Below are 23,397 nucleotides of genomic sequence, written 5' to 3' on the forward strand. Positions count from 1 at the left end.
CATGATGGGTACCAGGTGCTTTGTATGACACTGACATGATCACGATTTGTATCATCACCACTAGCACAGGTAATTTGCAGTGGTGTTTCCAGCCTTCAGTTTTAGATCTCTAAAAATCCTTTCCAGATTCTGGCTCCTTCACTTTCAAGTATCTTAATCAGTTTAAAAGCCTTCAACCTCATTCTAAACATGAGTAGCTCCTATGCATTTTTCAATTACCAAAAAGCAGAATTGTTTGGAAGGTAACGGTGCAAATTCCATTAATGTAATCAAGCTAGGCCTTTTTTAAAAGGGTTGAAGACTTCACCCAGACCCATATCTATTTTATTAGGAAACTCAAAACAAAGCATAACTCAGAAATACAGCCTGTAACCCAGAGTGCCCATTACAGCCATTGTGGGTTTGAAGCCCTAAAGAACTGCAGGAAGCAGAACTGTAAGAACACAGCTGCTTCCTTGACCAGTTCAGTAGGATAGCAAAGCAAGCCCTCAAAGCTAACAGGCATCAAGATTTGGCATCAGTAAATTGAGAAGTAGCTCATCCAGAAAATAGAGGTTTGTTTTCTGTTACAGTTCTGGTAACTCAGAGGACGTTGCTTTGCCAGGGCTACTGCTGTCCAGCAAAACTATGGCAAAGTTTGGGCATGTTGTCTGTACAGCACAATTACTAAGGCAGGCAGGTATTTCCCATGAGAAATTTCAATCCCTCTAGTGGTGGGAGGGTGAATTACTAAGGGAAACCCCATCTGCGTTCTGGAAGTTAAATATGAACCTAATTAAACAGGCTTTAAGCAAGCACGTACTATCAGCTGTATTTGAACTCATTCAACCTTCACAGGCATCTTTTTCCTGGATTGCTTCAAGCAATCCATCGTTTTGTTACTTCCCGACCCATGAATTGCATGAGAACCTTTAAGAGCCACACAGCCCATGAAACAATCCAGTCCCTTTTTTCAACCTTTTCCTCCTTTGATTCTCTACATCTTGCTACATGCATTGCGCAACACGGGAACTGCATTAACCCTTTTAGGTGTCTTACAAATGGCACTGCTTCACCCCCACTTCAGTCTGCATCTCTTGATCTTAGAAACCTCTTTTTACGTCACTTGTCACAGATGCAAAATAAACTTATGTGCTGAGCTGTCCTCCAGCAAGAACTCCCTGTGAACACCAGCTCCACCTTCCCTGTCAATGAGCCAGTTGTTAACGACTTGGGAAACGTACCAATACTGCACATTGTCCAAGAAACAAGTGTTTTAGGGCAATAAGATGTTTTTCAGTCTGCAAAAAACAGACATGGTTATTTCACAGATTCATTCTCTTCAGTGTATCTCACACAGTGGAGGAGAACATGGCACAAGCAATGAAAGTTAACAAGATGTTTATTCAGCATGACCAACAGCTTGGCAAATTAGCGCTTTCCACCAACACGGGGAGCAGAAACCTTGACTGGCTTCACAATCTTCTGCTTTGGTGCTGCCTTTGTAGGAGCCTATAGAGAAATAGTTAGGTATGAACAAAGAGAAGCAATTTATCTGCAGTCCTGAAAGCATCCCTGTATATATTTTTGACAGAAATTAGGCAATTTAAATCAGCTCAGATTAGAATTACAATCTATCAGATGAGAATCACGTTAATAGATGTTTACACACATACCACTAAGCCTACAACATGTATCATGCCAGCATAGGGTATTAATTCATAAGTAATAATGAAATAGATGGTGGCACTCATCAATATTATTAAGTATTAAGTTCCTAGACAATGAAAATGTTACATCCAAACAAGTTTTTTATCTATTAAGTATCTCTAATATATAGCCAGAAAGTTGTTTTACTGTAATATTTATTTATTCTGTAAAAAAAAGTTAATTCTGTTCAGCTATTTGGGTATGTTTAACTTTACTAAAAGTCTGGTCAAGGTGTTTTCAGATCAAAAGAAAAAATATGCAAATGCTTCCTCAAAACAGAAATGGGCATTTCCAATGAAGTCCTGCAGCAGAATGTTGTGTGTTGTGTTATAACATGGTGTATTCCATTTCATGATTTCTTTTTGTCTACTATATCTCACCTTTGCAGCAGAAACAGCTGTTTTCTTGGTTGCCTGCTTAGCCTTCTTGGCTTCCTTTGCAGCTCTGTTAATTAACACAAAAAGAGGAACGGTTATTCAAGTCTGCCATTCACTGTTTCTTTGTCTCAGCACTGTAAGAGCTCCCTAAGGTCAGGAATGGGATGCATTATTGCAGATTTCTCCTCTGCATTCACTCCCCTCTAGGGTGACTACAACAGAGACAGCAGGACTGTGTGGGACAAAAAAATTATTTTCGATACGAGAGAGGGCAAGAAGAGACTCTTCTTTGCTGCTACAGTCTCTTGCCAAGATATTACACACAAATATACTGATTAAAAACAAACTAAAAACCCCACTGATGTCTGACTTCTCACCTAATAGCTTGTTCCCTCTGTGCTTTGCGTACTTCGGGCTTCTGGTTTCGTTTAGCCATAATCTCAGCCAGAGAGGCACCAGTGATGGCTCTCTGGAACTTGACAGCGCGGCGCGTGCGCTTCTTCTGTATCTCTTCCTACAATGGCACAAGATGGAGAAAATTAGCATCACAAGACATTAAATAAATGGCTAAAGACAATTACAGGAACAAGGTGCTATTGAGATTGAAGCTGTTCTAAAAGTGGGCACTGAAGTAGAATTTTATTTCTCACTTCGGAGATTTCTTCTGTTGGTTACAGAGAAGTGCTGCCCTGCCTGTGTGGCCCCTTCTCCAGCCACTGCCTGTTCTTTCTCAGTGTGTTACCAAAAATCCTCAGATGGCTCCATGGCTGTCCAGGTCTTGGTGTTTGAGAACATGCATTAGCTCCCTTATCTTTGAGACTTCTACAGCAAGGTACTAAGAAAAAATATTTTGGAAGAATGTCAGAAGTTCAGCCTTCTGTAACTCACAGAAGGAAAAAAAAGAGGGGAGATAAAGTTCATTTGATTCAATCTTCTGAAAGGAAAACACTTCACATCTCTTCAGGTGGGATCAAGTGCTAGGCAGCAGTGTAAGCCATCAACCACCAACTTCCCTTCTTCAAACAAACTGGTAAAAACACTGACTTTCAGCACTGATGTGAGCTCTCGCTAAATGCTCTTCTGCTGTGCAAGTTTAAACAAGAGCACTGGAAATACCTCATGCTACCTGCCTTAGTCATTTATCTTTTTCATGTGGTAACAACATAGGAAAGGCCTTCTGCTAAGCTACAGCCCAAGGTTTTCAAAGAGAGTACATTAGAAGTGCCATCCCTGCCCCCTAAACTCCCAAATCATCTATGCTGTCACCATTCAGGAAGTTTACAAGATCAAACTTTCAGAAAGTCTGCATATTAAATAGCATTACCCACCTTCCCTAAAACTAATCTTTTAAAACGTGCCATTCCTACAGCTGTTAAGATCTACTGAACCTACTGTGGCTCTAAGTGATTCCTCAAAGAAGTGCTACAACCCAAATATAATGTTTTTGCTGAACTGGTTACCTTTAAACCACAAAGCACTGTATCAACTCATAAAACTGCGATCACATTTTCACCCTTATTGGTCAGTTGTCATCCTGGTTATATGGGTCACACTTCTGCTGAACAGCAGTGTGCTCAAGTGACCTCTCACAGACCAGTGACCACATCTTTTGGCAGCCTTTAGTTGGTATATACTTACTGACTGTCCCTTCTTGTGTTTACGCCTGTACAGAACAGTCCAGTTGATCTGACGGGGGTTTCTCTTGGAAAGGAATGCAGACTCACATTTTGCATTCAAGAACTGAAAAACCTGTGAAGGCAAAGTGTTTTATGAATGACATTATCACAGTTTGCATGAAGTAAATCTCTGACTCAGTGTTTTCCAACAGTGATGCCTTTGTATTTCTTTAACACAGCTCTGACTATTAAAAATTTTAGAAGATAACATCATACTTTTCAAGTGTCTGTCTTCAAGTAACTATGTACTACTTCCTGTATGTGGGAGTGAGTCAAAACTTGGCCTAAGGAAGACAGGGAGACCAGTGCTCCACCCAATTCCTTCTTGCACAGATAAACGAACCTGCTTGTCTAAAACAACACGCAGAATAAACAGGTTAATTTATTATTAACTGTACAATTCGATTTTAAGCATAGCCTAATTCCCAGGAGAGCACACAAGGATTCAACCAGTTTATTTCCTTAGCTGTCATTCCATACAGCAAGATGACTGCGCTAGGATACCCAAAACCCAACTCCTCCTTTTGCAGGCCTGAAAGGACAGTCCTGTCTACATGTGACACGACGCCCCGAAAGAGCTCTCCTCCCTATTCCACCCCAACCATCTGCACCCAACTCATTTCCCAGACCAGCAGCAAACCTCAGCATTAGATACAGGACGTCCAAGCAGAATACCTGCTGCTCTGAGACACGCTTTCCAAACCGCATCCTAAAACCCAGCCCCACGCCACAGCACCTGGACAGCGATGCTGCCCTCGCACCCCTCAACACCCGCAACTCGGGCAGGCCCCGAGCCACCGGGGCTCATTCCCGGCCAACACCAACCGCACAGCCCGGCCTCTCCGCGGGCCCACCGCCCTCCCCGCGCCCGCCCGGCCCCGAGGGGCTCGGCCCGGCCTCACCTTGCCATCGGTGCGGGCGTAGCGGCGCCCGTGGCCCGGGTAGATCTTGTACCCGCTGAAGCTGCACAGCTCGACCCTGCGCGGGAGAGAAGAGTTAGGGGAGGGCGCGGGGGGCCGGGGGAGGCGGCCGGGGCCCCGCGGCGGCCTCCCCGCGGCGGATGGAGCCGGATGGGGCGGCGGAGGCTCTCACTTCATGATGGCGGCGGCGAAGGGCCGGAGGGGCGGGGAGCGCGCCGGGGGCGGTGTCAGGAGCGCGCGGGGCCCGACGGGAGCGGGAGGGAAGGGCCGGGAAGGGCCGCCCCGGCTGCACCGCGGGAGGGCGGGGGCTGGGCTGGCCGAGCGCTCACCCGGCTGGGCCGACCCTTCCCGGGCACGGCCCCGAGCGCGGCACCCGCCGCCCTGCCCGGGATAAAAGCCGCGGTGTCCCCGGGGCAGATCGGCGCTCGGTTGCCTGGCGGCGCTGTCAGGCGCGGGGCATGGCGGCCGCTACGGCCAGGGCGGGGGACGAGGCGGCCGGAGCGGGTAAGGGCAGCCCCGCTCGGGGGCCGGCGGGGCTGCGTTCTTGGGGTCTCCACTGTGTGCTGCGGGTCCCGAAAGCCGCGGTGGCGCTCGGAGGGGCGCGGGGGCCTCGGCTGGGGGGGGGCCGGGGTCTCTCCCTCCTCCCGGGGCTGAGGGGCGGCTCGGCCGCTCCCCCGTTCGCCCCCGCGCTGTGCCCGCTCCCGGGCGGGCTGGAAGCGGTCGGGGCAGCGGGGCGAGGAGAGCGGCGTGGGCACGGCTGCCCGCCCGGGGGAATGGGCCTGGCTCCGGGCAGGACAAGCGGCTGTCCATCGTGCTGGAGCATCCCGCAGCCTTGTAGGAGCTTTATAGGCCAGGACTTGAACGAAATAAGGCCCGTTTTCCCTACAGTGGAGGGCTGAGAGGTCTTGGGAAGACAGCGCCTCTTCTGAGGGTGCAGTTCCTTGCTTCCTGCCAAACGAGTAATAAGGATTTCTGGAACGTTTTCCTGGTTCCTGAAAGCCTATTAGGAAAATCTCGTTTCCGAAGTATTTTACCAATGAGTCTTTATAGTATGAAATCATATTGATTTCTTAAAGCTGTATATCATAGAATGCTTTGGGTTGGAATGGGACACTGAAGATCATCTTGTTCCATCCCCCCCACCGTGGGCAGGGACACCTTCAACTACACCAGGTTGCTCAGAGCCCAATCCAGCCTTGCCTTGAACACTGCCGGGGATGGAGGAACTATATATGTATTTCATGCTGTATACTGAATACCTGTATGCTATGCAAGCAAAGTAGAGGACCCCAGCTTGTTGCAAGGAGAAGGACAGACCCTTTTGAAACAGGAACCTGTGCTGCTCTGAATCTTGAGTGTGCTCACAAACAATAAAGAGGCAGGTACCCCCTTTAACACCTCTGGGAAACCCTCCCACTGTCTGGTATCATACATAAGTGATTATAGCAAGACTGGCTGCAGGGATGTCTCGATCTATAGAGAAGCAGGTGGATGGTGACACCGTAGAAATACAGTTTCTTGGCAAATGGATGTGTGTTAAGTAGCAAGTAGTCAGATCATGTTGTACCTGAGTGCTTTAAATCTGTAACAACCATTTGTGAAGCCACCACTGCGGGTGCCCCAGTTTGAAAGGGGCGCCTCCTGTGTGAATAAAAGGATGCATGAATAAAAACTTTACTCTTGTAATTCTATACTGTGGGTCCAAACCTCTCTCCTAGGTCCTCAGGGGTCAGTTGTGAATTTTTGTAACAAATCCTTCGATAAAGGGGCAGATACAAAACTTCTGTGTTTAGCTAAAGTGACCATGGGGTTGCAGAGGTGACAACTTAAATGGGAGACACGCACTACCTTCTCCCTGAATGTGCAAAGACAGGAGTGTGACTGTTTCTGGTGTTGCTGGCTCTGCATTACTGCTCTTCAGTTTGTCTCTTCTTGTACCATAACTAAACTCAAAAAGCCTGTAAACTGTAAGAATATTAATATGTATGGCACGTTGGGGTAAGAACACTGTTTGAGACATGCTGCTGAAAAAGGCAGTGTTATTAACTGAGCAGATAGGGAGAGAAGATCAAGCACTACGATGGTGTTTGTACATCAAATACACAGCAGAGGCTTAATGTGTGAAAATTATTATTATTGGGTGTCACCATGGGTATGCAGTCATTCAAGCTCCCTGTAGATGGCAAATGTTTGCCTTTTAACTTTATATAGTAACACTTTTTACATGGAGCATTTTAACTGTGTGTTCCATTATTAAGTGGTATGCTAGCCTATTTACAATTTGTTCCTGCCCAATGCCACCAGTACTGTAGTATAGTTGTAAGAATGGATTCTTAGTTTAGATAGAATGCCTACACATACATAGTTGGTAGTCAAGATGCTCAAAACTTGCAATCTCTGAAGAATTTAAAAGTTTAGTCTCTTTTGAAATTTGAGGTTTTGAGGATGACACCTTTAAATTTAGCTACCAAATTTTTTTTTTTATTTTTTTTTTTGCTCTGCTTCTCACTTCAGAGGGTCTTGTTACTGACTTTCCCAGAATTCTACCAGAGTTCTTTACTGTGACAGGGTCTGGAAGGCATATCTTTGAGTAACTGGATCAGTTACTCTGAGGTGTTTTGACTGAAATAATTTGCTTCAGTTTTACATGGAAAAGAAACTTAACCTGTATTTCCAAATTATCTGCATGCAATGTAAAACAAATCAGTTTATCTTGCATTGCTTTTTCAGTCCATGTTCTCATATATAAACTTTGTGGTGCCCTTTTTGTCTTTTTTCTCCTTTTTATTCTAAGGCTTGGTAGTCAACTGCTCAGGTCAAGGATTGCAAAAACTGTGTCCAACCTTACCCTGTGATGCTGATACTCAGACTCTGATTCTGGACAAAAACCAGATAATTAAATTGGAACACTTGGAAAAATGCAGGAATCTGATGCAGGTCAGTATTACTTGACTTGATGTTGCTATGAAATAATGGTACTGTGATGTTAGCATCTTCTGCTTAAAGGCTGTGTTATGTAATTGGAGTAAACTAGCAGTTATTGTCTTCATAAAAAAAATGGTGACTAAAATAGCTTTGTTTTTTTCAGTCTACAGTTGGTTGTGGAGGAGGCTGTTTTGAGCATTACCTAGGCAACTAAAAATGAACTAAATAAATCCTAATGGGAGGGGGCATCATAAGAACACTTAGAAAATTCACTGATAACCCAAATTTTGATACTACTTAGCTTTTGGATACTTGTGCTTTGTAACATTAAAAATAACTTTATTATCACTGAAAGTGCCTCCAGAGAAACTCAAAGCTGCCCAATAGTTTCTATAGACAAACTAAACTGAAATGGGAGAGGTGGGGTTTGTTGCTACAACAAACCTTCACCAGAGTCAGTTTGCAGTCATGTTACTGAAGTGTATGTCTAATCAGGATCTACTCTTTAAACAGTTTGTGATCTACAGTCCTGTTAGCAGAGGACTTTTTTGTTAATCATGTGAAACATATTTTGTCCTCTGCCATGTTGACAGTAAGTACAATTTTACACCAGGAATGGGGCAACAATTTGCACAGTGAATTGGCAATTCTGGATTTAAAATCTTATTTCTGTATGACACGATTCCTCATTCTTTCTCCTTTATTTAGGTGTTGCTAGGAGAATTTCCTCTTAAGTTTACAGAGTGAGTTGAAGACAACGCTCTTTGATCAGTAATTTATTTCCTGGCTCTTGTGGGTTGTTTGTGTTATTAATTTATTGGGAAATGAAATACGTAGATTGAAGAAGTTCCTGTTTGGAGTAGATTTTCAACTATTAAACATAAAAGCCTATTCTGTCTGTGTAGTTAAAACTCTTCCTTTTATTTGTGTGTCCATCTGCAGCTCTCTGTAGCCAACAACCGTTTGGTGCGAATGATGGGTGTAGCAAAACTCACTAAGCTCCGGGTGCTCAACTTGCCTCATAATAGCATTGGGTACGTGGAAGGGCTGAAGGATTTGGTGCACTTGGAATGGCTAAACTTGGCAGGAAATAACCTTAAGGTAAAGTATTTATTCTTTCACGTTTTGTAAAAATGAAGCAAAGAAATCTGAGTACTTTTCTGGTTTGGAGTGGAACAAAAATGTTGATGTTTTGCGTCTACTGATTAATGAAATAGAAGAAGGCAGCTTTTGGACTGCAGTTGGCTAGGACAAAATAAAAAGTTTGATATCAAAATATAATGAGAATAAGGAAACAGTCACGAAAATAGGAAAAAGAAGTATCAGCTTTAAAATGAAACTATGTTAAAACATGGTTTTTATTTTGGGTTACTTATCCAGTTGTTTTTTTAGCTTTCAAAATAATATGTAGTTATTGATACCTGGTTTTATTTAGTGATTAAAAGAGAGTTACTGTGAGTAATTGACTTCTTTATTTTTGTAGGTCATTGAACAAATCAATTCCTGTCTGTCTCTTCAGCATCTTGATCTATCAGACAATAACATAGCTCAGTTAGGTGATCTCTCCAAGCTTACATCACTGAAGGTAGATGTTATTTTATCTCTATTTTCATTATGTTCTTTACATAAGGAAATTTCTGCCTTTAAAAACATTCATTATTCAAACTAGCTCTTAAAGCATTTTAATGAATTACTATCATATCTAAAGAGAAGCATGTAAGAATTCTTTTCCTTGTTTCCGAGTTGCAGCAACCAAGGCTATAACTTTCTATAATGATTTTGATAAAAATATGATGGTGAGATATTGTTCATAGCTCTTTGTTCTCTTAACTTCTGTCATGAATCGAGACAAAGCATACTCTTAACTCCTTTAGCATGAACACTGCAGATAAAAATTGTTTCCAAATACATTTTTTGGTAACTGTGACGAGAAAGCCTTAATTATAGTTCTTTTGCATGTTTTTTGCAGGTAATGCCTGAACAAGAAAAATGGGGGTTTTGATCAAACATACATTTCATCACCATATTTTTATTTTATAGACTCTGTTGCTACATGGAAATATTATAACTTCACTTCGCACTGCCCCTGTCTGCCTGCCTCAGAGTTTGACTGTTTTTTCTTTGGCTGAAAATGAAATCAGAGACTTAAATGAGGTAAAATATAGAAGATACATCACCTTTCCATCAGGTAGACCAAAAGCAGGTAGTTCAACAATTTTTTTTAACTTGTAGCTGAGAGTGGGCTCTCTTCTTTGAAACAACCCATGCTGATGGAAGTAACTTGTAATAGTTTATGTGCAATAACTGTACTTGCATGAGCTACACGAGCTAGGTGATACCTTTAAAATTCAGCCTGGAAAGAAACTTTGCCTTTTTTTTTTTTTTATATTTTTGTTATTCAAGGCTGTCAAAAGTATACTTTAGGACTAAATTCGTAGCTTGTCATGATTGAAAGTTGAAAGCTGAGCTGATTAACTGCTGCAGAGAGCTTCTACAGCTACTGTGTTTAGAACAGAGATTTGAATTGCACTTGTTGCAACTGACCTATTTTTCAAACACCTATAAGATGAACAAATAATCTGCCTGTGACTTGTCTTTATTGCTTTGTTTGTTTGTTTGTTTTAATATAAGTAGCAGCCAAAACTTGGTTGGGAATTCATGTCGGAAGGAAAATCTTGTTTTGGTAATACATTTCTCTTCAAAACAGAATAGTGTTTCTTCAGCTCTTTGGCTTGCCTTTTTTTGGTTTTTTTTTTTTGTGTCAAAATCCAACACCTGTTGTAGTAAACTGGAATCATAGAAATACTAAACCTTTCCATACATAAAGCTCCATTCCCAGATTTTAAGAGAAGCTGATACTTTGCAAGGGCTAATAGTACTTACATAAGAATTGATGGGAAAATGACAGTAGTTGGTAGAAGGTCCTTTGTAGGTGTTGTGTTCGAAAAGCAAATGTGCTTTTTAATGTGTTTGTAATTCTGTTGTTTTGCATGAGATGTCTGGCTGCATCTAGGAAATGTGGTACTTTCTGTAAGCATTTAGTGGGTTCAGGTAACAAATGTCTTATTTTCTCAAGGTTTCTTTCCTGAGTTCTCTTCGTCAGTTGGAACAGCTGTCGATTATGAACAATCCTTGTGTGATGGCCACACCTTCTGTCCCTGGCTTTGACTACAGGCCATATATTGTCAGCTGGTGTCTGAACCTGAAAGTTCTTGATGGATATGTGATTTCTCAGAAGGAAAGGTGACATAATTGTATTAAATCTCTAAAATTAATAAGTAAAATTTGGCTAAGCTGAAATTGCATTCTTAAGTAATGAAAAAAAAATGAGTGCTAATGATCTGAAATTATATTTGTGTTGCTAATGACTGTATGAGATACAGGCTGGTTAACGTTGTTGCTTTTGCTAAACTTTTCATCTGTTACACTGGAATTATTATATAAGATCACAAGTTTGTTTATGTAGAAGTATAGTCAAGCTTTTGTTTTGTTGTTCAACTCATGTTAGCACTTCTACAAAACCGGTAGCAATTTATCAATGGTCTGTTACCCTTTCCAAGCTTACAACCTTTTTGTAGAATGTGACAATCAGCAGATATTAAAGCTATAACTTGTGGTAAACTCAAATGTCCCCTTTTATAAAGGGTCTTATTTGTGTGTGCATTTCTACATTTGGCCTTTCTTTGGTATCAATTAGTTACACATTATTTTGCTCAAATCTCTTGTTAGTATATCATTGTAATCATTCATATCACTATGATATGACAAAGTTCTGCACATCAGAACAGTCTATCTAGTATACAGAACAGTTTATCTAGTATAAACACATTCTAGTCCAGTACATGAATGTAGTCCAGGACATTAATGTCCTTCTTTTCCCATTACTAAAATGAAAAGCTGCCTTTTTTGTCAAAGGTAAACTAACTTTAGCTCTGTTTCACCATAATATGGTATAACTTCCCTGAAAAGTTGTCTGTTAGAATTTAAACTTTTTTTGTCACTAATAAGGTTTTGTCTATTAACTGTGTTACTCTATGTATATGTATTATATTAAATATTCTCAGACTGAAGTGCATTTAATTTAAAAACAGATTTCAGTTATTGAATGCTTCTGGCAAGATTTGCTCGCTGTACCTGTTCTGTATGTTTGTGTGAATTCTTCTGTCTCTGTGAAAGCTTTGATGATAAATTCATTGACACAAATGTGGTTTCAGTGCTCAAAGACTACACACAGACAAAGCAGAGACTGCACAGTTTTGGACAGGTTTTTTTTTTTTTTTGGATGCTTATGTGAGGGAATACTTTATTCCTTGTTCTGGAAATGAAATTCCCAGTTCCCCGGGCACTGCACACGTTGGAGGTTTTGATTAGATTTGTAGATTAGCTCTTGGGTACCCCCTAGAGGAAAGGAGACTTAGTGGTTTTATGCCATTCATTAGTGGTGACCGTTTTCCCCCTTCCTAACAGTTTGAAAGCAGAATGGCTCTACAGTCAAGGTAAAGGAAGATCATATCGACCTGGGCAGCATGTTCAGCTCGTTCAGTACTTGGCTACTGTTTGTCCTCTCATATCTGCATACGGACTCCAGACTGAAGAGGATGCCAAACTGGAAAAAATACTGAGTAAGCAAAGGTGAGAACTTACTGTTTCTTTCCTAGAGAGTGTAATTGAGAATATAATTATAGGTCTTATTTTATGTTAGATATAGTGATTAGAAAGTTGAGCAACAATAGTCCTGTAGTAAGCAGGAGGGTGGTATCTCATCAAAGGAACAGAAACTGGGAGCATCTGGAAGGAGTAACTGTCAGTGCAGATTGGCCTCCAGGCAGAAGTTATAGAAATGTGGCCATTTTGGAGGAGAAGGTGCAATAAAAGCATATTCACCTTGGAATCTCCAGCTAAGTGCTCTGACATTCACATGATGTTTCTGGGGAAAACTCGGGAAGTTGGCTTGCTAAATATAACTGTAAAATCTAAAAAAACCTCAACAACCAAACCGAGAAAACCTCAGCAGAAAAAGCAGTCCCCTCGAAATTCCCACCTATGTATATATGCACACACATATCTGATTTATAGGGCAGTTTGACTTTGACCTCTACCTCATGATCTTCTAATTTAGCTGGGCTGAAACAACCTGTGTTTTCTCTGGGTTTATAAAGGATGATTTTAAGTTTGTGGCAATATTTCTTCATTCGTACTAGGATTTTGTCTCTTTAGTAAAGGGGACACCTATTCCTTGAGTCAGTCACTTTAAAAAAGAAAAGACACTCCTTCCATTCCTCGAGCACCTATAAGCATAATGTATTCTGCATCAGGCACTTAAAATATCTGGATGCCTTCCTTGTGTGTAGGAGTACTTAATGGTTTTTAGTCTATAGTCAGAATTGAGTGTTGGGTTTTTTCTCTTCTTTTTCCTCCTTTTTTTTTTTTTTTTGATACATGTAATGAAAAAAAAAGGGGCAGGAGGAAGGGGAGCAGGAACAGACTGTGCAATCCCCTACTTTGTGAGTAGCCCTGTTAATGTCTTGTAGGTATAGGAATCTGCATAACTAGCCTCTTGTTTAGAATGTTTTGATCACTTGTTTCCTTTGAAGTAATTGATATTTTCTTAGATGTTTTCTGTACTGAAAAAGTTTAAATACAAAATTTGTTGGAACTTTGTGCTTAGACTCCACCAGAGGCAGCTGATGCATCAAAACCAAAATGAGGGACCACCTACCTCTGCTCCCAGCAAAACAGTGCCAGTTGCTCATGAACACAGCAGTCCAGCCCAGCCACCACAGATGGTTCTTGAAAGTGGTAAGAAGCTAATCTACACCTGTGATCTAACCTGTGGAAATAGCTATTTTTCTTTTCAACACAGATAACTTTGCAGAGAGGATTTCAGAACAAGACCCTGTTATTAGTTTATTCTATTGATTTTTGGAGACTTTTTCAACTGAAGTTATACTTTGTTGCCTAAAAACTGTTCCGTGCTTATTCGTGTCTTGAAATACTAGTAGGTTTGTTAGGCGAAAAACACAATCCAATGTACACAAAGTTATTACTTTGACTGTTCCATTTTATAAAAGTTGACTTCTCTAAGGGGATGCAGTTTGTGCAATTTATTGTATCCAGTATTTTCCAAGTTTGTGGATGTTACTTTGTTAAGGGGTTATTTTCCTTATATAGAAATAATGCTCACCTTTACTAGTATTTTAGATCATCTTACACACCTGGGTGCTAACTATCAAAACCAGATTGTGAATCCCTATGAGTTGAATGAAGATGTTATTGAAATACTGTAACACTTGAATATGGCTTTCTGCCTATCTAGAACCTGTCATCCAGAAGAATTCTTGGGTTGGACCAAGTGCAAACAATGATCATTCCTATGCTGCAAAGAACACTTGTCCTCTTGAAAGAAGCTTTCACAAGGATCTATACCTTGAAGATGTACAGACAGATGAAGACAAACTAAACAGCAGCCTTTTATCCTCAGAGTCTACTTTCATGCCAGTTACTTCAGGATTGTCTCCAGTGTCTCCTGCTTTGGACCTGAAGCTACATGGAATCAGTTTGGGCCTAGAAGATGATGATGATACAGTGATTGAATGTGTGAGAGATGTTAATAGTAGAGAAACAACTAACAAGCAAGAAGCTTCGTGTGTTACAAGAGAGCACACAAACAGAGCAGTAGGAGGTGTGGAAATGCAAGAGAATGTCAAAGAGATTGTGGTGTTGCCTTCTCCTGACCCAGGAGCAGCTGGACTGGCTGCTAACACCAGCAGCTGCTCAGTGTCCTCTGAAGATCATGTTCTTCATAGTCACCCCAGCACCTCGTTAGGTGCTAAATCGGGAGTAAAAACTCTCTGTCCTGACCAGATGACAGGAGAAACTTCTGATTCATTAGCTGTTGTTGACCAAGGTGCAGCTGAACTGCAAAGGATGACCAAAGCAGCTACCAAGCTTCAAGCTTGTTGGAGAGGATTTTATACAAGGAACTACCATCCTCGAGCCAAGGAAGTGCGAAATGAAATTCGACTACACAGAATGCAGGAGCACATAATTTGCTTAACTCATGAAATAGAAAAGTAAGTTGAGGTCATGCTATATATTTTCAAATCTGTATGAATATAACCATCACTCCAGGGTATTTCATAACAGGTGTAAATGGATCTTGATATAACTACTCACAGTAGAACCTCTCATCAGAAATATAAAATGGTGGTTACATTTACAGGGGCACTTCCTGTAAGGTAAGCACAGTTATGCACATACTCTCAAAGTGCCTTCTATGAGTGGGTTGGGTTAGAACACATTTTTCTATTCCTCTGTTAGCAGGACTTGCATATTTCTGTGGATAACCTGAAATAGAAATTGTTGAGTTGGACTTTTTTTTTTTTACTTGTCTTCTAGCAATTACAGAGTCTATAAATGAAGTGTCCATTATGAGTTGTTCCTCTGTTGCTGGTGAAAAGTAGAATTCCCTCTGCCTTGTATGATACAATTTTAAAATGTGACTGTTTTGTTCTGTCTTTATTTTTTGACCCTGTGAGTCCATGTTTGGATAAGATCATTATCAAAGTTCCTCAATTTGTAAGATAGAAATTCTGGATTTACTTATCAGCCTGGGACTGTCAGTCTGACAGGCACTTTTTCTTCACTATCACAAGTGATGTAAGTTCTGTGAATCAAGCTGAGTGCTTGGTGAGCCTCTAGAAACTCCCAGTGCTTACGCATCGTACTGCGTCCAGGTATCAGCTGGGGAGAGCATAATTTGAAGTGAAGTGTTATTGTAGAGGGGGATGATGATAGTTGTGCAGGAAAAAATAAGAGCTCAGGTTCAGTTTCCAAAAAGACACTTACATTATTGGCAAGCCAACAAATGTGCTGCAGTAAAAGGAAGCAGAATCTAAATGTAACTGAAAAAGAAACTTGAAGTCAGCAGCTGGGTATTGATGGCAAGCCAGACTGCAGTAATTTCTTAATGTTAGGCTCTGTTGTATCTTTCAAGAGTGCTGTTATATAAGTAGACATTTTTATGTATTCTTGTTGCTCTGTTACCCAAATGTTGCTTATTTAAGATGCATACATTTTGACTGTGTGTTCTTGCAGACTAAGAAAAGAAAGAGAGGAAGACAAGATGCAAAGGCTTGTACAGGAGGAAGCTGTCAGATTTCTTTGGAACCAGGTAAATGGTTTTAGTCCTGTTGTATTCCTGCTTATATATGAATTTGAAAGGCATTATTTCATACTGTAGCTCCTGAAGAGATAGTCAATATGGTTTACTTTTTCCACTGATGACTTGAGTGGCTTCATAGAATTGAATTGCCATGTTGTTTGCTATATTCTTATTCTGGGGGAAAATAACTTTCAGAAGGATTAGTGCAAGAACATTGGTTTTGTTACTAAAGGCTAAATTGTGGCCTGGTGTGAGAAGGAAGACAAAATGCAAGGGAAGCTAAATAAATGTAGCAGAACTGTGAAGAATGATGTGACTGCTAAATACCCAGGGCAAATGAAATACCAAGCTGTGTTGCTTGTGAGCAACTCATTTCTGAAGTAGGAAAGTTATTAATACATCTTTTAATAAGCTATTCATCCAAAAATAAGACTCTTTTCTTAAGCATCAATTATTGCATAGTGGTTCCCCGTCCTTTCTGTTTTTAAGAACAGATTCCTTTTTCTTGAGGTACTTGGACTGAGAGCTTGTGTACTCTGTCAGGGCTTCTAGGTTTAAAAGCCATGATTTATCAGTGGGAAGAACAAAATTTCCCTGAAGGTATATCAAGCCTTTTGTATGTCTCTTATCTTAGGTTTTATACTATTGCTTGGTTGCTGAATGCAAGAAGTACTCTAGAAGTCAAAATACTTCTAGTTGCATTTCATAATGAATTTATGTTTTACAGGTTAAATCCCTTCAACAATGGCAGCTTTCAGTGATGCAAAATTTAGGTGCTACTGGGACTCCTTCAGCCAGTATTTTATGCTCATCCAAACCACCTATTCAGTCATCCACACTTGAGCAAGAAGCCCCACCAAATGTTAATTCTGCTTTGGTAGTTTCAGCTAGTGATGATCTTCAGGAAAAGTCTTTGTTGCAATTCCCAGATTCTGGTTTTCATTCTTCTGCAGCTGATCAGACTCACGCCAGTGATCTGTGTAGCTCTGAAAAGAGCTTAGCTGAAGGAACAGAGAGCTCTCTTTCAGTGGAAACTGTCAAACAGTGTGGCGCTTCTGTTTCAGCATATTCCTCAGATGTAGAGGATGGCCATGGGGAAGGTGGGCAAAGTAAAGAGAGCTCTAGTAATGAGCAGGACAACGGACTAATACAACAGTATTTGAAATCTGTTCAGCAGCTGGAAGAGGCTGATGAAGTGACAGATTGCAATGAGGAAATGGAGGGCAGCTGTCCACAAATCGCTGTGTCAGCAGAAAGCCAAGATTCTTCATCGGACACTGTCTCTCTAGATCTCCCTCAAGATACATCTTCCCCTATCCAAGGTGAAATCAGTCAGACACCAGAAAGCTACAAACTGGATTCAGAAATGGTAGAAGGGAAGCAAACGGACTGTGATTCTTCATTTCAGATGCTGCATGTTGGAATAGCTGTATAATAGGTTCAGTTCCACAAAGGATGAGGGATTCCATTTCACTTTGCTTTCTTTTTCTCTTTTATACAAAACTTATTTTTCATGTGTGCTGTTTTAGATTTTGACACGTTACCAATTTATGTTGTACTTAGTATTTTATTTATGTTGCTGAGGACTGACACTAACTATACTACCCTGAAATCAGCAAAGTTCTCAGCGACAATCATTATGCACTTTATTTTCCAACATAAAACTGCTATCCTGATAACTGGCTTCCATTAAATTAATCTGAAGATTAAGGTTGTGAGTGGCAGTGGTAGTGTTTGCTGTAAATTCACTTGAGTGAATGTGTCAGTAAGTATTGGATTTTTTTTTTTCTACAAAGAAGGATTAAGTTCTTCTTTCGCAAAGAGAAGGAAACAATATGGGAAGAAATGGAACTGATACAGGCAGTGCATCCTGTCATAGGCAGGATACAGTCTGATGAGAAAGGTGAAAGAAGTTGCTTTTCAGACCTTTTGACTTTAACAAAAGTAGTTTGGTCAGTGTATAAAAGATGCATTCCAGAAAACCAGTGTCCAAGTCAGTGACCTTTTTGGAAATAATTTGAAGCTGCTGGCTAGGAATTAGGTCGTTTACATATGCACTGAAACAGGGACTTACAGGAGAGACCTTAGGGAGCTTCAAACAAGCTTTGGCCTTAGTTTGCCCTGGGGTGAATTTCCCTGCTTGCTCAGGTAAGACTCAAAGTGGAAATAGCAGCAGCCAGGACTAAATAAGAATTTCAAAAGGGCATATGATTTGGGAACATCATTTCCAAGGCTGCACTGCTTGGTTACAGCAGCAGACTTGATGGCATGTTTTGCTCCACAAAGATGCTGATGTCACTGTGGGATTTGGATCTGCATGCCTTTCAAAACAGTGCATTTGATGGATCACAACTACTCCTGTCTACAGGTATAAATATTAAAAGCAAATGCCATGACTTAAAATTATTTTTTCATATTTCTGTTGGGTTTTTGCTTGTTTCTTTCCCCCCTGTATGTCCAGTATTTGACACTTTAACTAGGTGTGGATAAAAAGTTGTGGATAAAAAGTTGTATTTATTCTCTGTTAGCAAATATGCTGAGATACCTAGGCTATGCTTTCCACTTAAACACTGGGCAAACAACAGGGCTTGTATCTTGCCTAGCCATTGCTGTGTTTGGCTTTTTAATGGAAAAGGATCAGGTATCTTGGTATACAGCAAAAGTGGCAAGGGGAAATCTGGTTTTGCCATGTTGTTTGTGATGGACACTAGTGAAATAAAAATTGATATTGTGAGTTACAGGGGTCAGTTCAGTTTGCTAACGCTGTGGTTCTCAGTGTTTACTGGAAGGCCAGTGTTTCAGTAGTTTGCTAATGTTTACTTCTCAGCTATAAAGACACACGCTTATTGTAATTCTCTGAATCCACAGGTTAACTTCTGGTGCTATGGTGTCATTAAAATCAACTAGTGCTGTTTTAAAGTGACTCTTATGGCCACACTACCAGGTAAAATAATTTAGTTTTTGTAAAGCTTTGGTTGCTTGTCTACTTCAGGTTTTGAGCTGAAATTTACCACTACTCAGGAGTTTGGTATGAGGCCAGTATCTGCTTGAGACCTTAAAATAACCTTTATGTAGAACATACGTGGTCTATTGGACTTTTACCAGCCATCTGCCCTGTGGTGAAGTTCACCTTGGAAGAATAAAGCTTGCCTCTGTGTACAGAGTAGCCATCATCTCTTTTTCCCTATCCCAGAAAAAGTTCTAGGACACTAACTTCTCAAAAGAGCTATCACTGCAGTCAGGCTGACATTTGACTGTGCCTTCCATACATGGTAACATTTAAGAAAAAACCCCAAACAACTGAGGTGGTAGGTTCTTAATGGACTGTCTCTCTCGCTGAATCTAGTTACAGCACATTGTAGCATAACCATATTCATAATTAGAGCACAACTGTGCTTGGGTATTGAAAGTGGTACAGGTGCATTAATTATCACAACATCTAATAATTGTGCAAAGAAGTGTGTAGTCCACATGATCATACCCTTGCCATCTGCAAGTTCTGAACTTGGCTTTAAATCTATCATGCTTGGGGATCTGCAGTTCATAGGAATTGGCTCTTTGACTGTCAACACGTTACAGAAAAAGAAATTTGATGTAAACCTTTAAAGGGATTTTCTTTGGGTTTTGAGAGATAAGTTATTTCAGTCTGTGAAACAGTTGTTGGACCTTACACTCAAGAGGCAGTGGTTAGGTGTAATCTCTTCCATGAGAGAATGCTTTATTTGCATTCACAAGACCTGGGAGAAACTAGACCACTCACTGGATAAAAATGTTTCACTTACTGAAGACACAGAGGGAGCACGGATATTTTGCTATTTTGTATTGTCACTTTTGCTGCAGAGTCAGAAAGAGGAGAGACAACTTGAATTTTGGAGGTGTCAAAGGGGGAAAATTTGGTGAAAGCTAATTTTTTGTGTAAGCCCTGGATGTTTATTGACATTTCCTTTGTTACTAGGACTTGAGAATGCAAACACAAACACAAAGGCAGCATTTCAACTAATGCCTAGGTCAGCTGTTGTCCTTATTAACTTGTAACCTGTATATCCAAAGGTGGTTTTATGTAGGTACAGGGAAGCATGTACCAACGTATGATCAGCTTTATCTTTTTTGGGGAAACTGTGAAATACAAAAACATTTTGTTTTCCGATGTTTTGAAAAGTATCTTGCATGTGTAGAAGATGAGTTGCCTAAATATAGAGAAATCAAAGAATGGTGAAGTTTTGGATTAGTTTTTATAGGGTAAAATGTTATTAGTTTGTATATACAGAAAATATTTTCATCCTGACCATTCAAATGCATACAGGAAAAGATGTAATGAGGGAGGGATACAGTGGAAAAATGAGGAATAAAGCTGGATGTATACTTAAAAACGGCTTCTTTCAGTCCTGTTTGAGCTCTCAAAGAATCATGATTTGGAAATATTGTAGTTAAAATGGCTTAACATTTACTCATCTTTGTCTAGATACGTTTTCTTAATCTAGGTATGTAATATTCTTTTGTCTGGATAGGGATGCACAGCTCCCTTTGGAGATGATGGAAATTTCATAAAGGAATTGGAAGGCCTAAAATATGAAAACCTATGTCTGAAAATTTCCTGTGTTAATATTGTATTCTTTCAACATTTTCCTTTTGCAAGGCTTCATATTCAGCAGAAGAATGTACTTTGTACAATAAAAGTTTGTCCCTTGTGTTTTGTGCTGGGCTGATACTCCAGTTGTAATGGGAGAGGTAACTAATGGTTATTTGCCAGGCAATGTTGTCAGCTCTGCCATGGGTACAGTTTAAATGCTTCTTTTATTTGCTTCAGAAAAATCAGCTAAATATAGCTCAGACTATTTAACTTGTGCCACACAGGTAGTTTTGCCCCAAATGAGATAGCTGGCCCATGCAAGCCTATTTTCAGCTAGTCTGTGGCAGAAATTAGTCTTTTGTCTGTTTTTCTGAAGGTAGGGACAAGTGGTTTTATACCATAAAGCAAGAATGCCTGAAGACCGTAAATTTTATTTTGCTGCTTCTAAATCACAAATATCCTTCAGCAAATACTTGAGAAAGTCCTTGTTAAACTAAACTGCAGAAGCCTAACAATTGTTGATAGTTAAGTTTCTTAAACAACCATAGATTCTACTATTTGCATGCAGCAGTTTAAATAATGCACTTAGCAGCCAGTCTGTATATAAAAAAAAGTTGGGTTTTTTTCTGAATAATGTTTGTATTTGAGCTTGCAAATTGTTCTTGTTTTTTATGAATCTGTATATATTGTCTGAAGAATTCCAATCTTAATTTCTACTTGTAGCAGGTCATTTGATGAACAAAAATGGAATATGCATTCCTTTGAGACTACCTGGGTAATTTTTACTGGACTTGATGTTCTATTGTGTCTCACACAGATTCGCTTTTTCCTGTGAGGATAGAATTGTAGCATCGAGTGGAGACTGACTGAATGACAATAAAATGTAAAAACTGGTCAGTTCCCCTGATAGTGGAAAAGACACTTTTTCCCCCCCCTTGAGGACTGTGCCACCTGAATAAGTATGCATCAAGTATTCATGAAGTCTTTCAAAGTATCTCTTTTTCATAGTTACACTTTTTTCCCCCAGATTGATTTTTCTGGGACTAAGTTACTGAGAAACACTTGCTTTCTATATGCCTACTGAAAAGCTGGGACTTTCTGTCTGTTTTTAATTGTTTTCTTTATGTCAGTAATGGGAAAAGCACATGATCCTTTTCTTCCAAAAACATAGAACAGTATTTATCAGGAAAGGTGCTTTATCTCTTGGAAAGTGCCACACCAAATTTTACTGTATAAGAGCTCTCAGTAAGAATCTTCTTTTTTGGCTTCATTACATTTATAAGTATATGGGCTAAATTCACTTGTAGCATAATTCTACTGAACTAAATTTTGTTGAGTCTTTCACAGTAGTATTCTACCTCTAAACTAAAATTTGAGAAAAAAAGAACGATTGGGCATTGATTTGTCTTTCTACTTCTTGCTGTTTTCTGTGAAGAATGGCGGGTGGTTAAATTGGTACCGTTCATATATTTTCTATAAGTGTTTACATTTCTGGATTTATTGTTTCTTAAGTATTTTGTTTGTATCTCTGAGTTTTGAATTTTAAATAAATGATTTGTACATTTATTGAAAATGTTAAGGTGTACGTGTACTTGATCTTGACCCTTATGGCTAGTAGTCATCTCTTTAGGATTGGAGGGCTCTTTTAGAGATGAGATGGGAAGTTTGGTAACAGAAAGCATTTGATAACAGGGTAAGCATTAGCATTCTTTACTTGGTACAGCCGAGGCATTCCACGGCCACTGTTTCGTTCCATGGTCGCTTTGACTGCTGAGGACAGTAAGAGTGTAGTAGGGTACTTGAAATGTGTTCACCAACCTCACTGAAATTGTTCTTCATGATTTGCAGTCCTTTGTTTCTACTGCTGGCCCTCTCTTTTGTGTTCTTAATTCCCTGCTGTGTTTAAATGAAAAGATGTGGCAGTATTCTGTATAGTTTTCTAGAAAGAGAATTAAGACTAAGGGCTTATCAAGGGAAACACAGTTGCAAAGAGTGTTGTTCCCTCTCCTACTCTTTTGGTTTCGTCAGATACCTGCTCTGTTCTTAAGCAAATGAAGATTAATTAAACATCCTTAAAGTTTTAACAAACAAACACTCCAGGAGCTCAGACATATATGAAAGTCATGTTTTACTGCAACACAATCCTCCCAAAAGTAAAAAAAAAACAAACCAAACAAACAATGAAACCCCCAAACCAACAAAGATAACTTTGTTTTGTTTAACTCATTTCACATGTGGACATTAGTGGGCATTTTTAAACTCTTTACTGTGTGTTCCTACTTCATTACACCAAGAAAATTAGCTGAGATTTTTTAAGTGAGACTCTTCTTGCTCTTCGGTGAAGGTATTTACTGTGAGGGTGGTGAGGTGGTGGAACAATTTGCCCAGAGAAGTTGTGGATGCCCGGTCCCTGGAAGTGTTCAAGGCCAGGCTGGATGGGACTTCGAGCAACCTGGTCTAGTGTTCTGCCATAGGCAGGAGTGTCCCTGCCCACAGCAGGAGTGTTGGAACTAGGTGATCTTTAAGGTCTCTTCCAACTCAAACCATCCTAGGATTCTATTTAAAAGACAGAAAGAGGCATAGCTAAAGTAACTTCAGGTCTGAAAAGAGAAGAGCGATGCTGTTTTCTCCTGGAGTAAAGACCTTAAAGCTGTACTACTAAGTTTAAATGCTGTGTATTGTAGGGATAGTAACCATAACACTACAGGAGCTCAGGTTGAAGGTCCCTCTTGTCCCTGTTTTTGATTCACATTTGTAATAAGATCAAAAATTAAAATCTTTTATTAGATTAGGAAAATAAAGGGATATCTAATGGATGGACTCATTTTTTTTTTTTCAAAAGGAAATAGTTAATTTTAATTTTATGGGCTGAAATGCTTATATGTGCTAGGAACTGAGTCCCCTCCCAACTTCTTATGCACTCCCAGCCCACTTGCTGGTGGGGTGGTGTGAGAAGCAAAAAAGCCCTTGGCTCTGTGTAAGCTCTGCTCAGCAGTAGCCAAAATATCTCTGGGGGGGGGGGGGGGGGGAATCATTCAAAATACTGTCTTAAACTGTTTTGCTTACACAGCCTGAT

At 40.1% G+C, this 23,397-nt stretch overlaps 2 protein-coding genes across 11 annotated transcripts; one reads left to right on the plus strand and one right to left on the minus strand.

Moving 5' to 3' along the window:
- Positions 1 to 1,363: 1,363 nt before the first annotated feature.
- On the minus strand, positions 1,364 to 4,885 carry RPL24 (ribosomal protein L24). Its single transcript, XM_027648686.1, has 6 exons — positions 4,835 to 4,885; positions 4,645 to 4,720; positions 3,705 to 3,815; positions 2,444 to 2,580; positions 2,070 to 2,133; positions 1,364 to 1,491 (listed from the first exon to the last, which is right to left on the minus strand). Exons 1-6 carry the CDS (start codon positions 4,837 to 4,839, stop codon positions 1,411 to 1,413), a joined length of 474 nt encoding a protein of 157 aa, XP_027504487.1. The 5' UTR covers positions 4,840 to 4,885; the 3' UTR covers positions 1,364 to 1,410.
- Positions 4,886 to 4,897: 12 nt separating this feature from the next.
- CEP97 (centrosomal protein 97) lies at positions 4,898 to 21,894 on the plus strand. Of its 10 annotated transcripts, none has more exons than XR_003528538.1 (13): positions 4,898 to 5,496; positions 7,457 to 7,599; positions 8,530 to 8,688; positions 9,071 to 9,172; positions 9,628 to 9,741; positions 10,664 to 10,830; positions 12,055 to 12,219; positions 13,256 to 13,386; positions 13,904 to 14,660; positions 15,685 to 15,760; positions 16,479 to 17,073; positions 18,620 to 18,695; positions 20,260 to 21,894. XR_003528538.1 is itself a non-coding variant. In XM_027648679.1 (12 exons), the coding sequence occupies exons 1-12, from the start codon at positions 5,121 to 5,123 to the stop codon at positions 18,622 to 18,624; spliced, it is 2,790 nt and encodes a 929-aa protein (XP_027504480.1). In that variant the 5' UTR covers positions 4,898 to 5,120; the 3' UTR covers positions 18,625 to 21,894. The 10 variants fall into 10 exon arrangements, 4 of the variants coding, with proteins under 4 accessions (XP_027504480.1, XP_027504478.1, XP_027504481.1 ...); XR_003528537.1 differs by having other exon boundaries at positions 4,901 to 5,496; positions 16,479 to 18,119; positions 21,139 to 21,894; XM_027648679.1 differs by having other exon boundaries at positions 18,620 to 21,894.
- The last annotated feature ends 1,503 nt before the right edge of the window (positions 21,895 to 23,397 follow it).

This window comes from Corapipo altera, unplaced genomic scaffold (assembly GCF_003945725.1).
Source record: "Corapipo altera isolate COAL_440 unplaced genomic scaffold, ASM394572v1 58, whole genome shotgun sequence".
NCBI lineage: Eukaryota > Metazoa > Chordata > Aves > Passeriformes > Pipridae > Corapipo > Corapipo altera.

Bases quoted from the DNA above. Each gene is read 5' to 3' on its own strand.
- RPL24 (XM_027648686.1), bottom strand. The intron at 3,816-4,644 runs GTGAGGCCGGGC...TTGCCTTCACAG, and splicing joins ACGCCCGCACCGATGGCAAG to GTTTTTCAGTTCTTGAATGC. The intron at 2,581-3,704 runs GTAAGTATATAC...GTGCCATTGTAG, and splicing joins AACACAAGAAGGGACAGTCA to GAAGAGATACAGAAGAAGCG.
- CEP97 (XM_027648677.1), top strand. From the start codon at position 5,121: ATGGCGGCCGCTACGGCCAGGGCGGGGGACGAGGCGGCCGGAGCGGGT. The intron at 8,689-9,070 runs GTAAAGTATTTA...TTATTTTTGTAG, and splicing joins TGGCAGGAAATAACCTTAAG to GTCATTGAACAAATCAATTC. The intron at 13,387-13,903 runs GTAAGAAGCTAA...CTGCCTATCTAG, and splicing joins ACAGATGGTTCTTGAAAGTG to AACCTGTCATCCAGAAGAAT.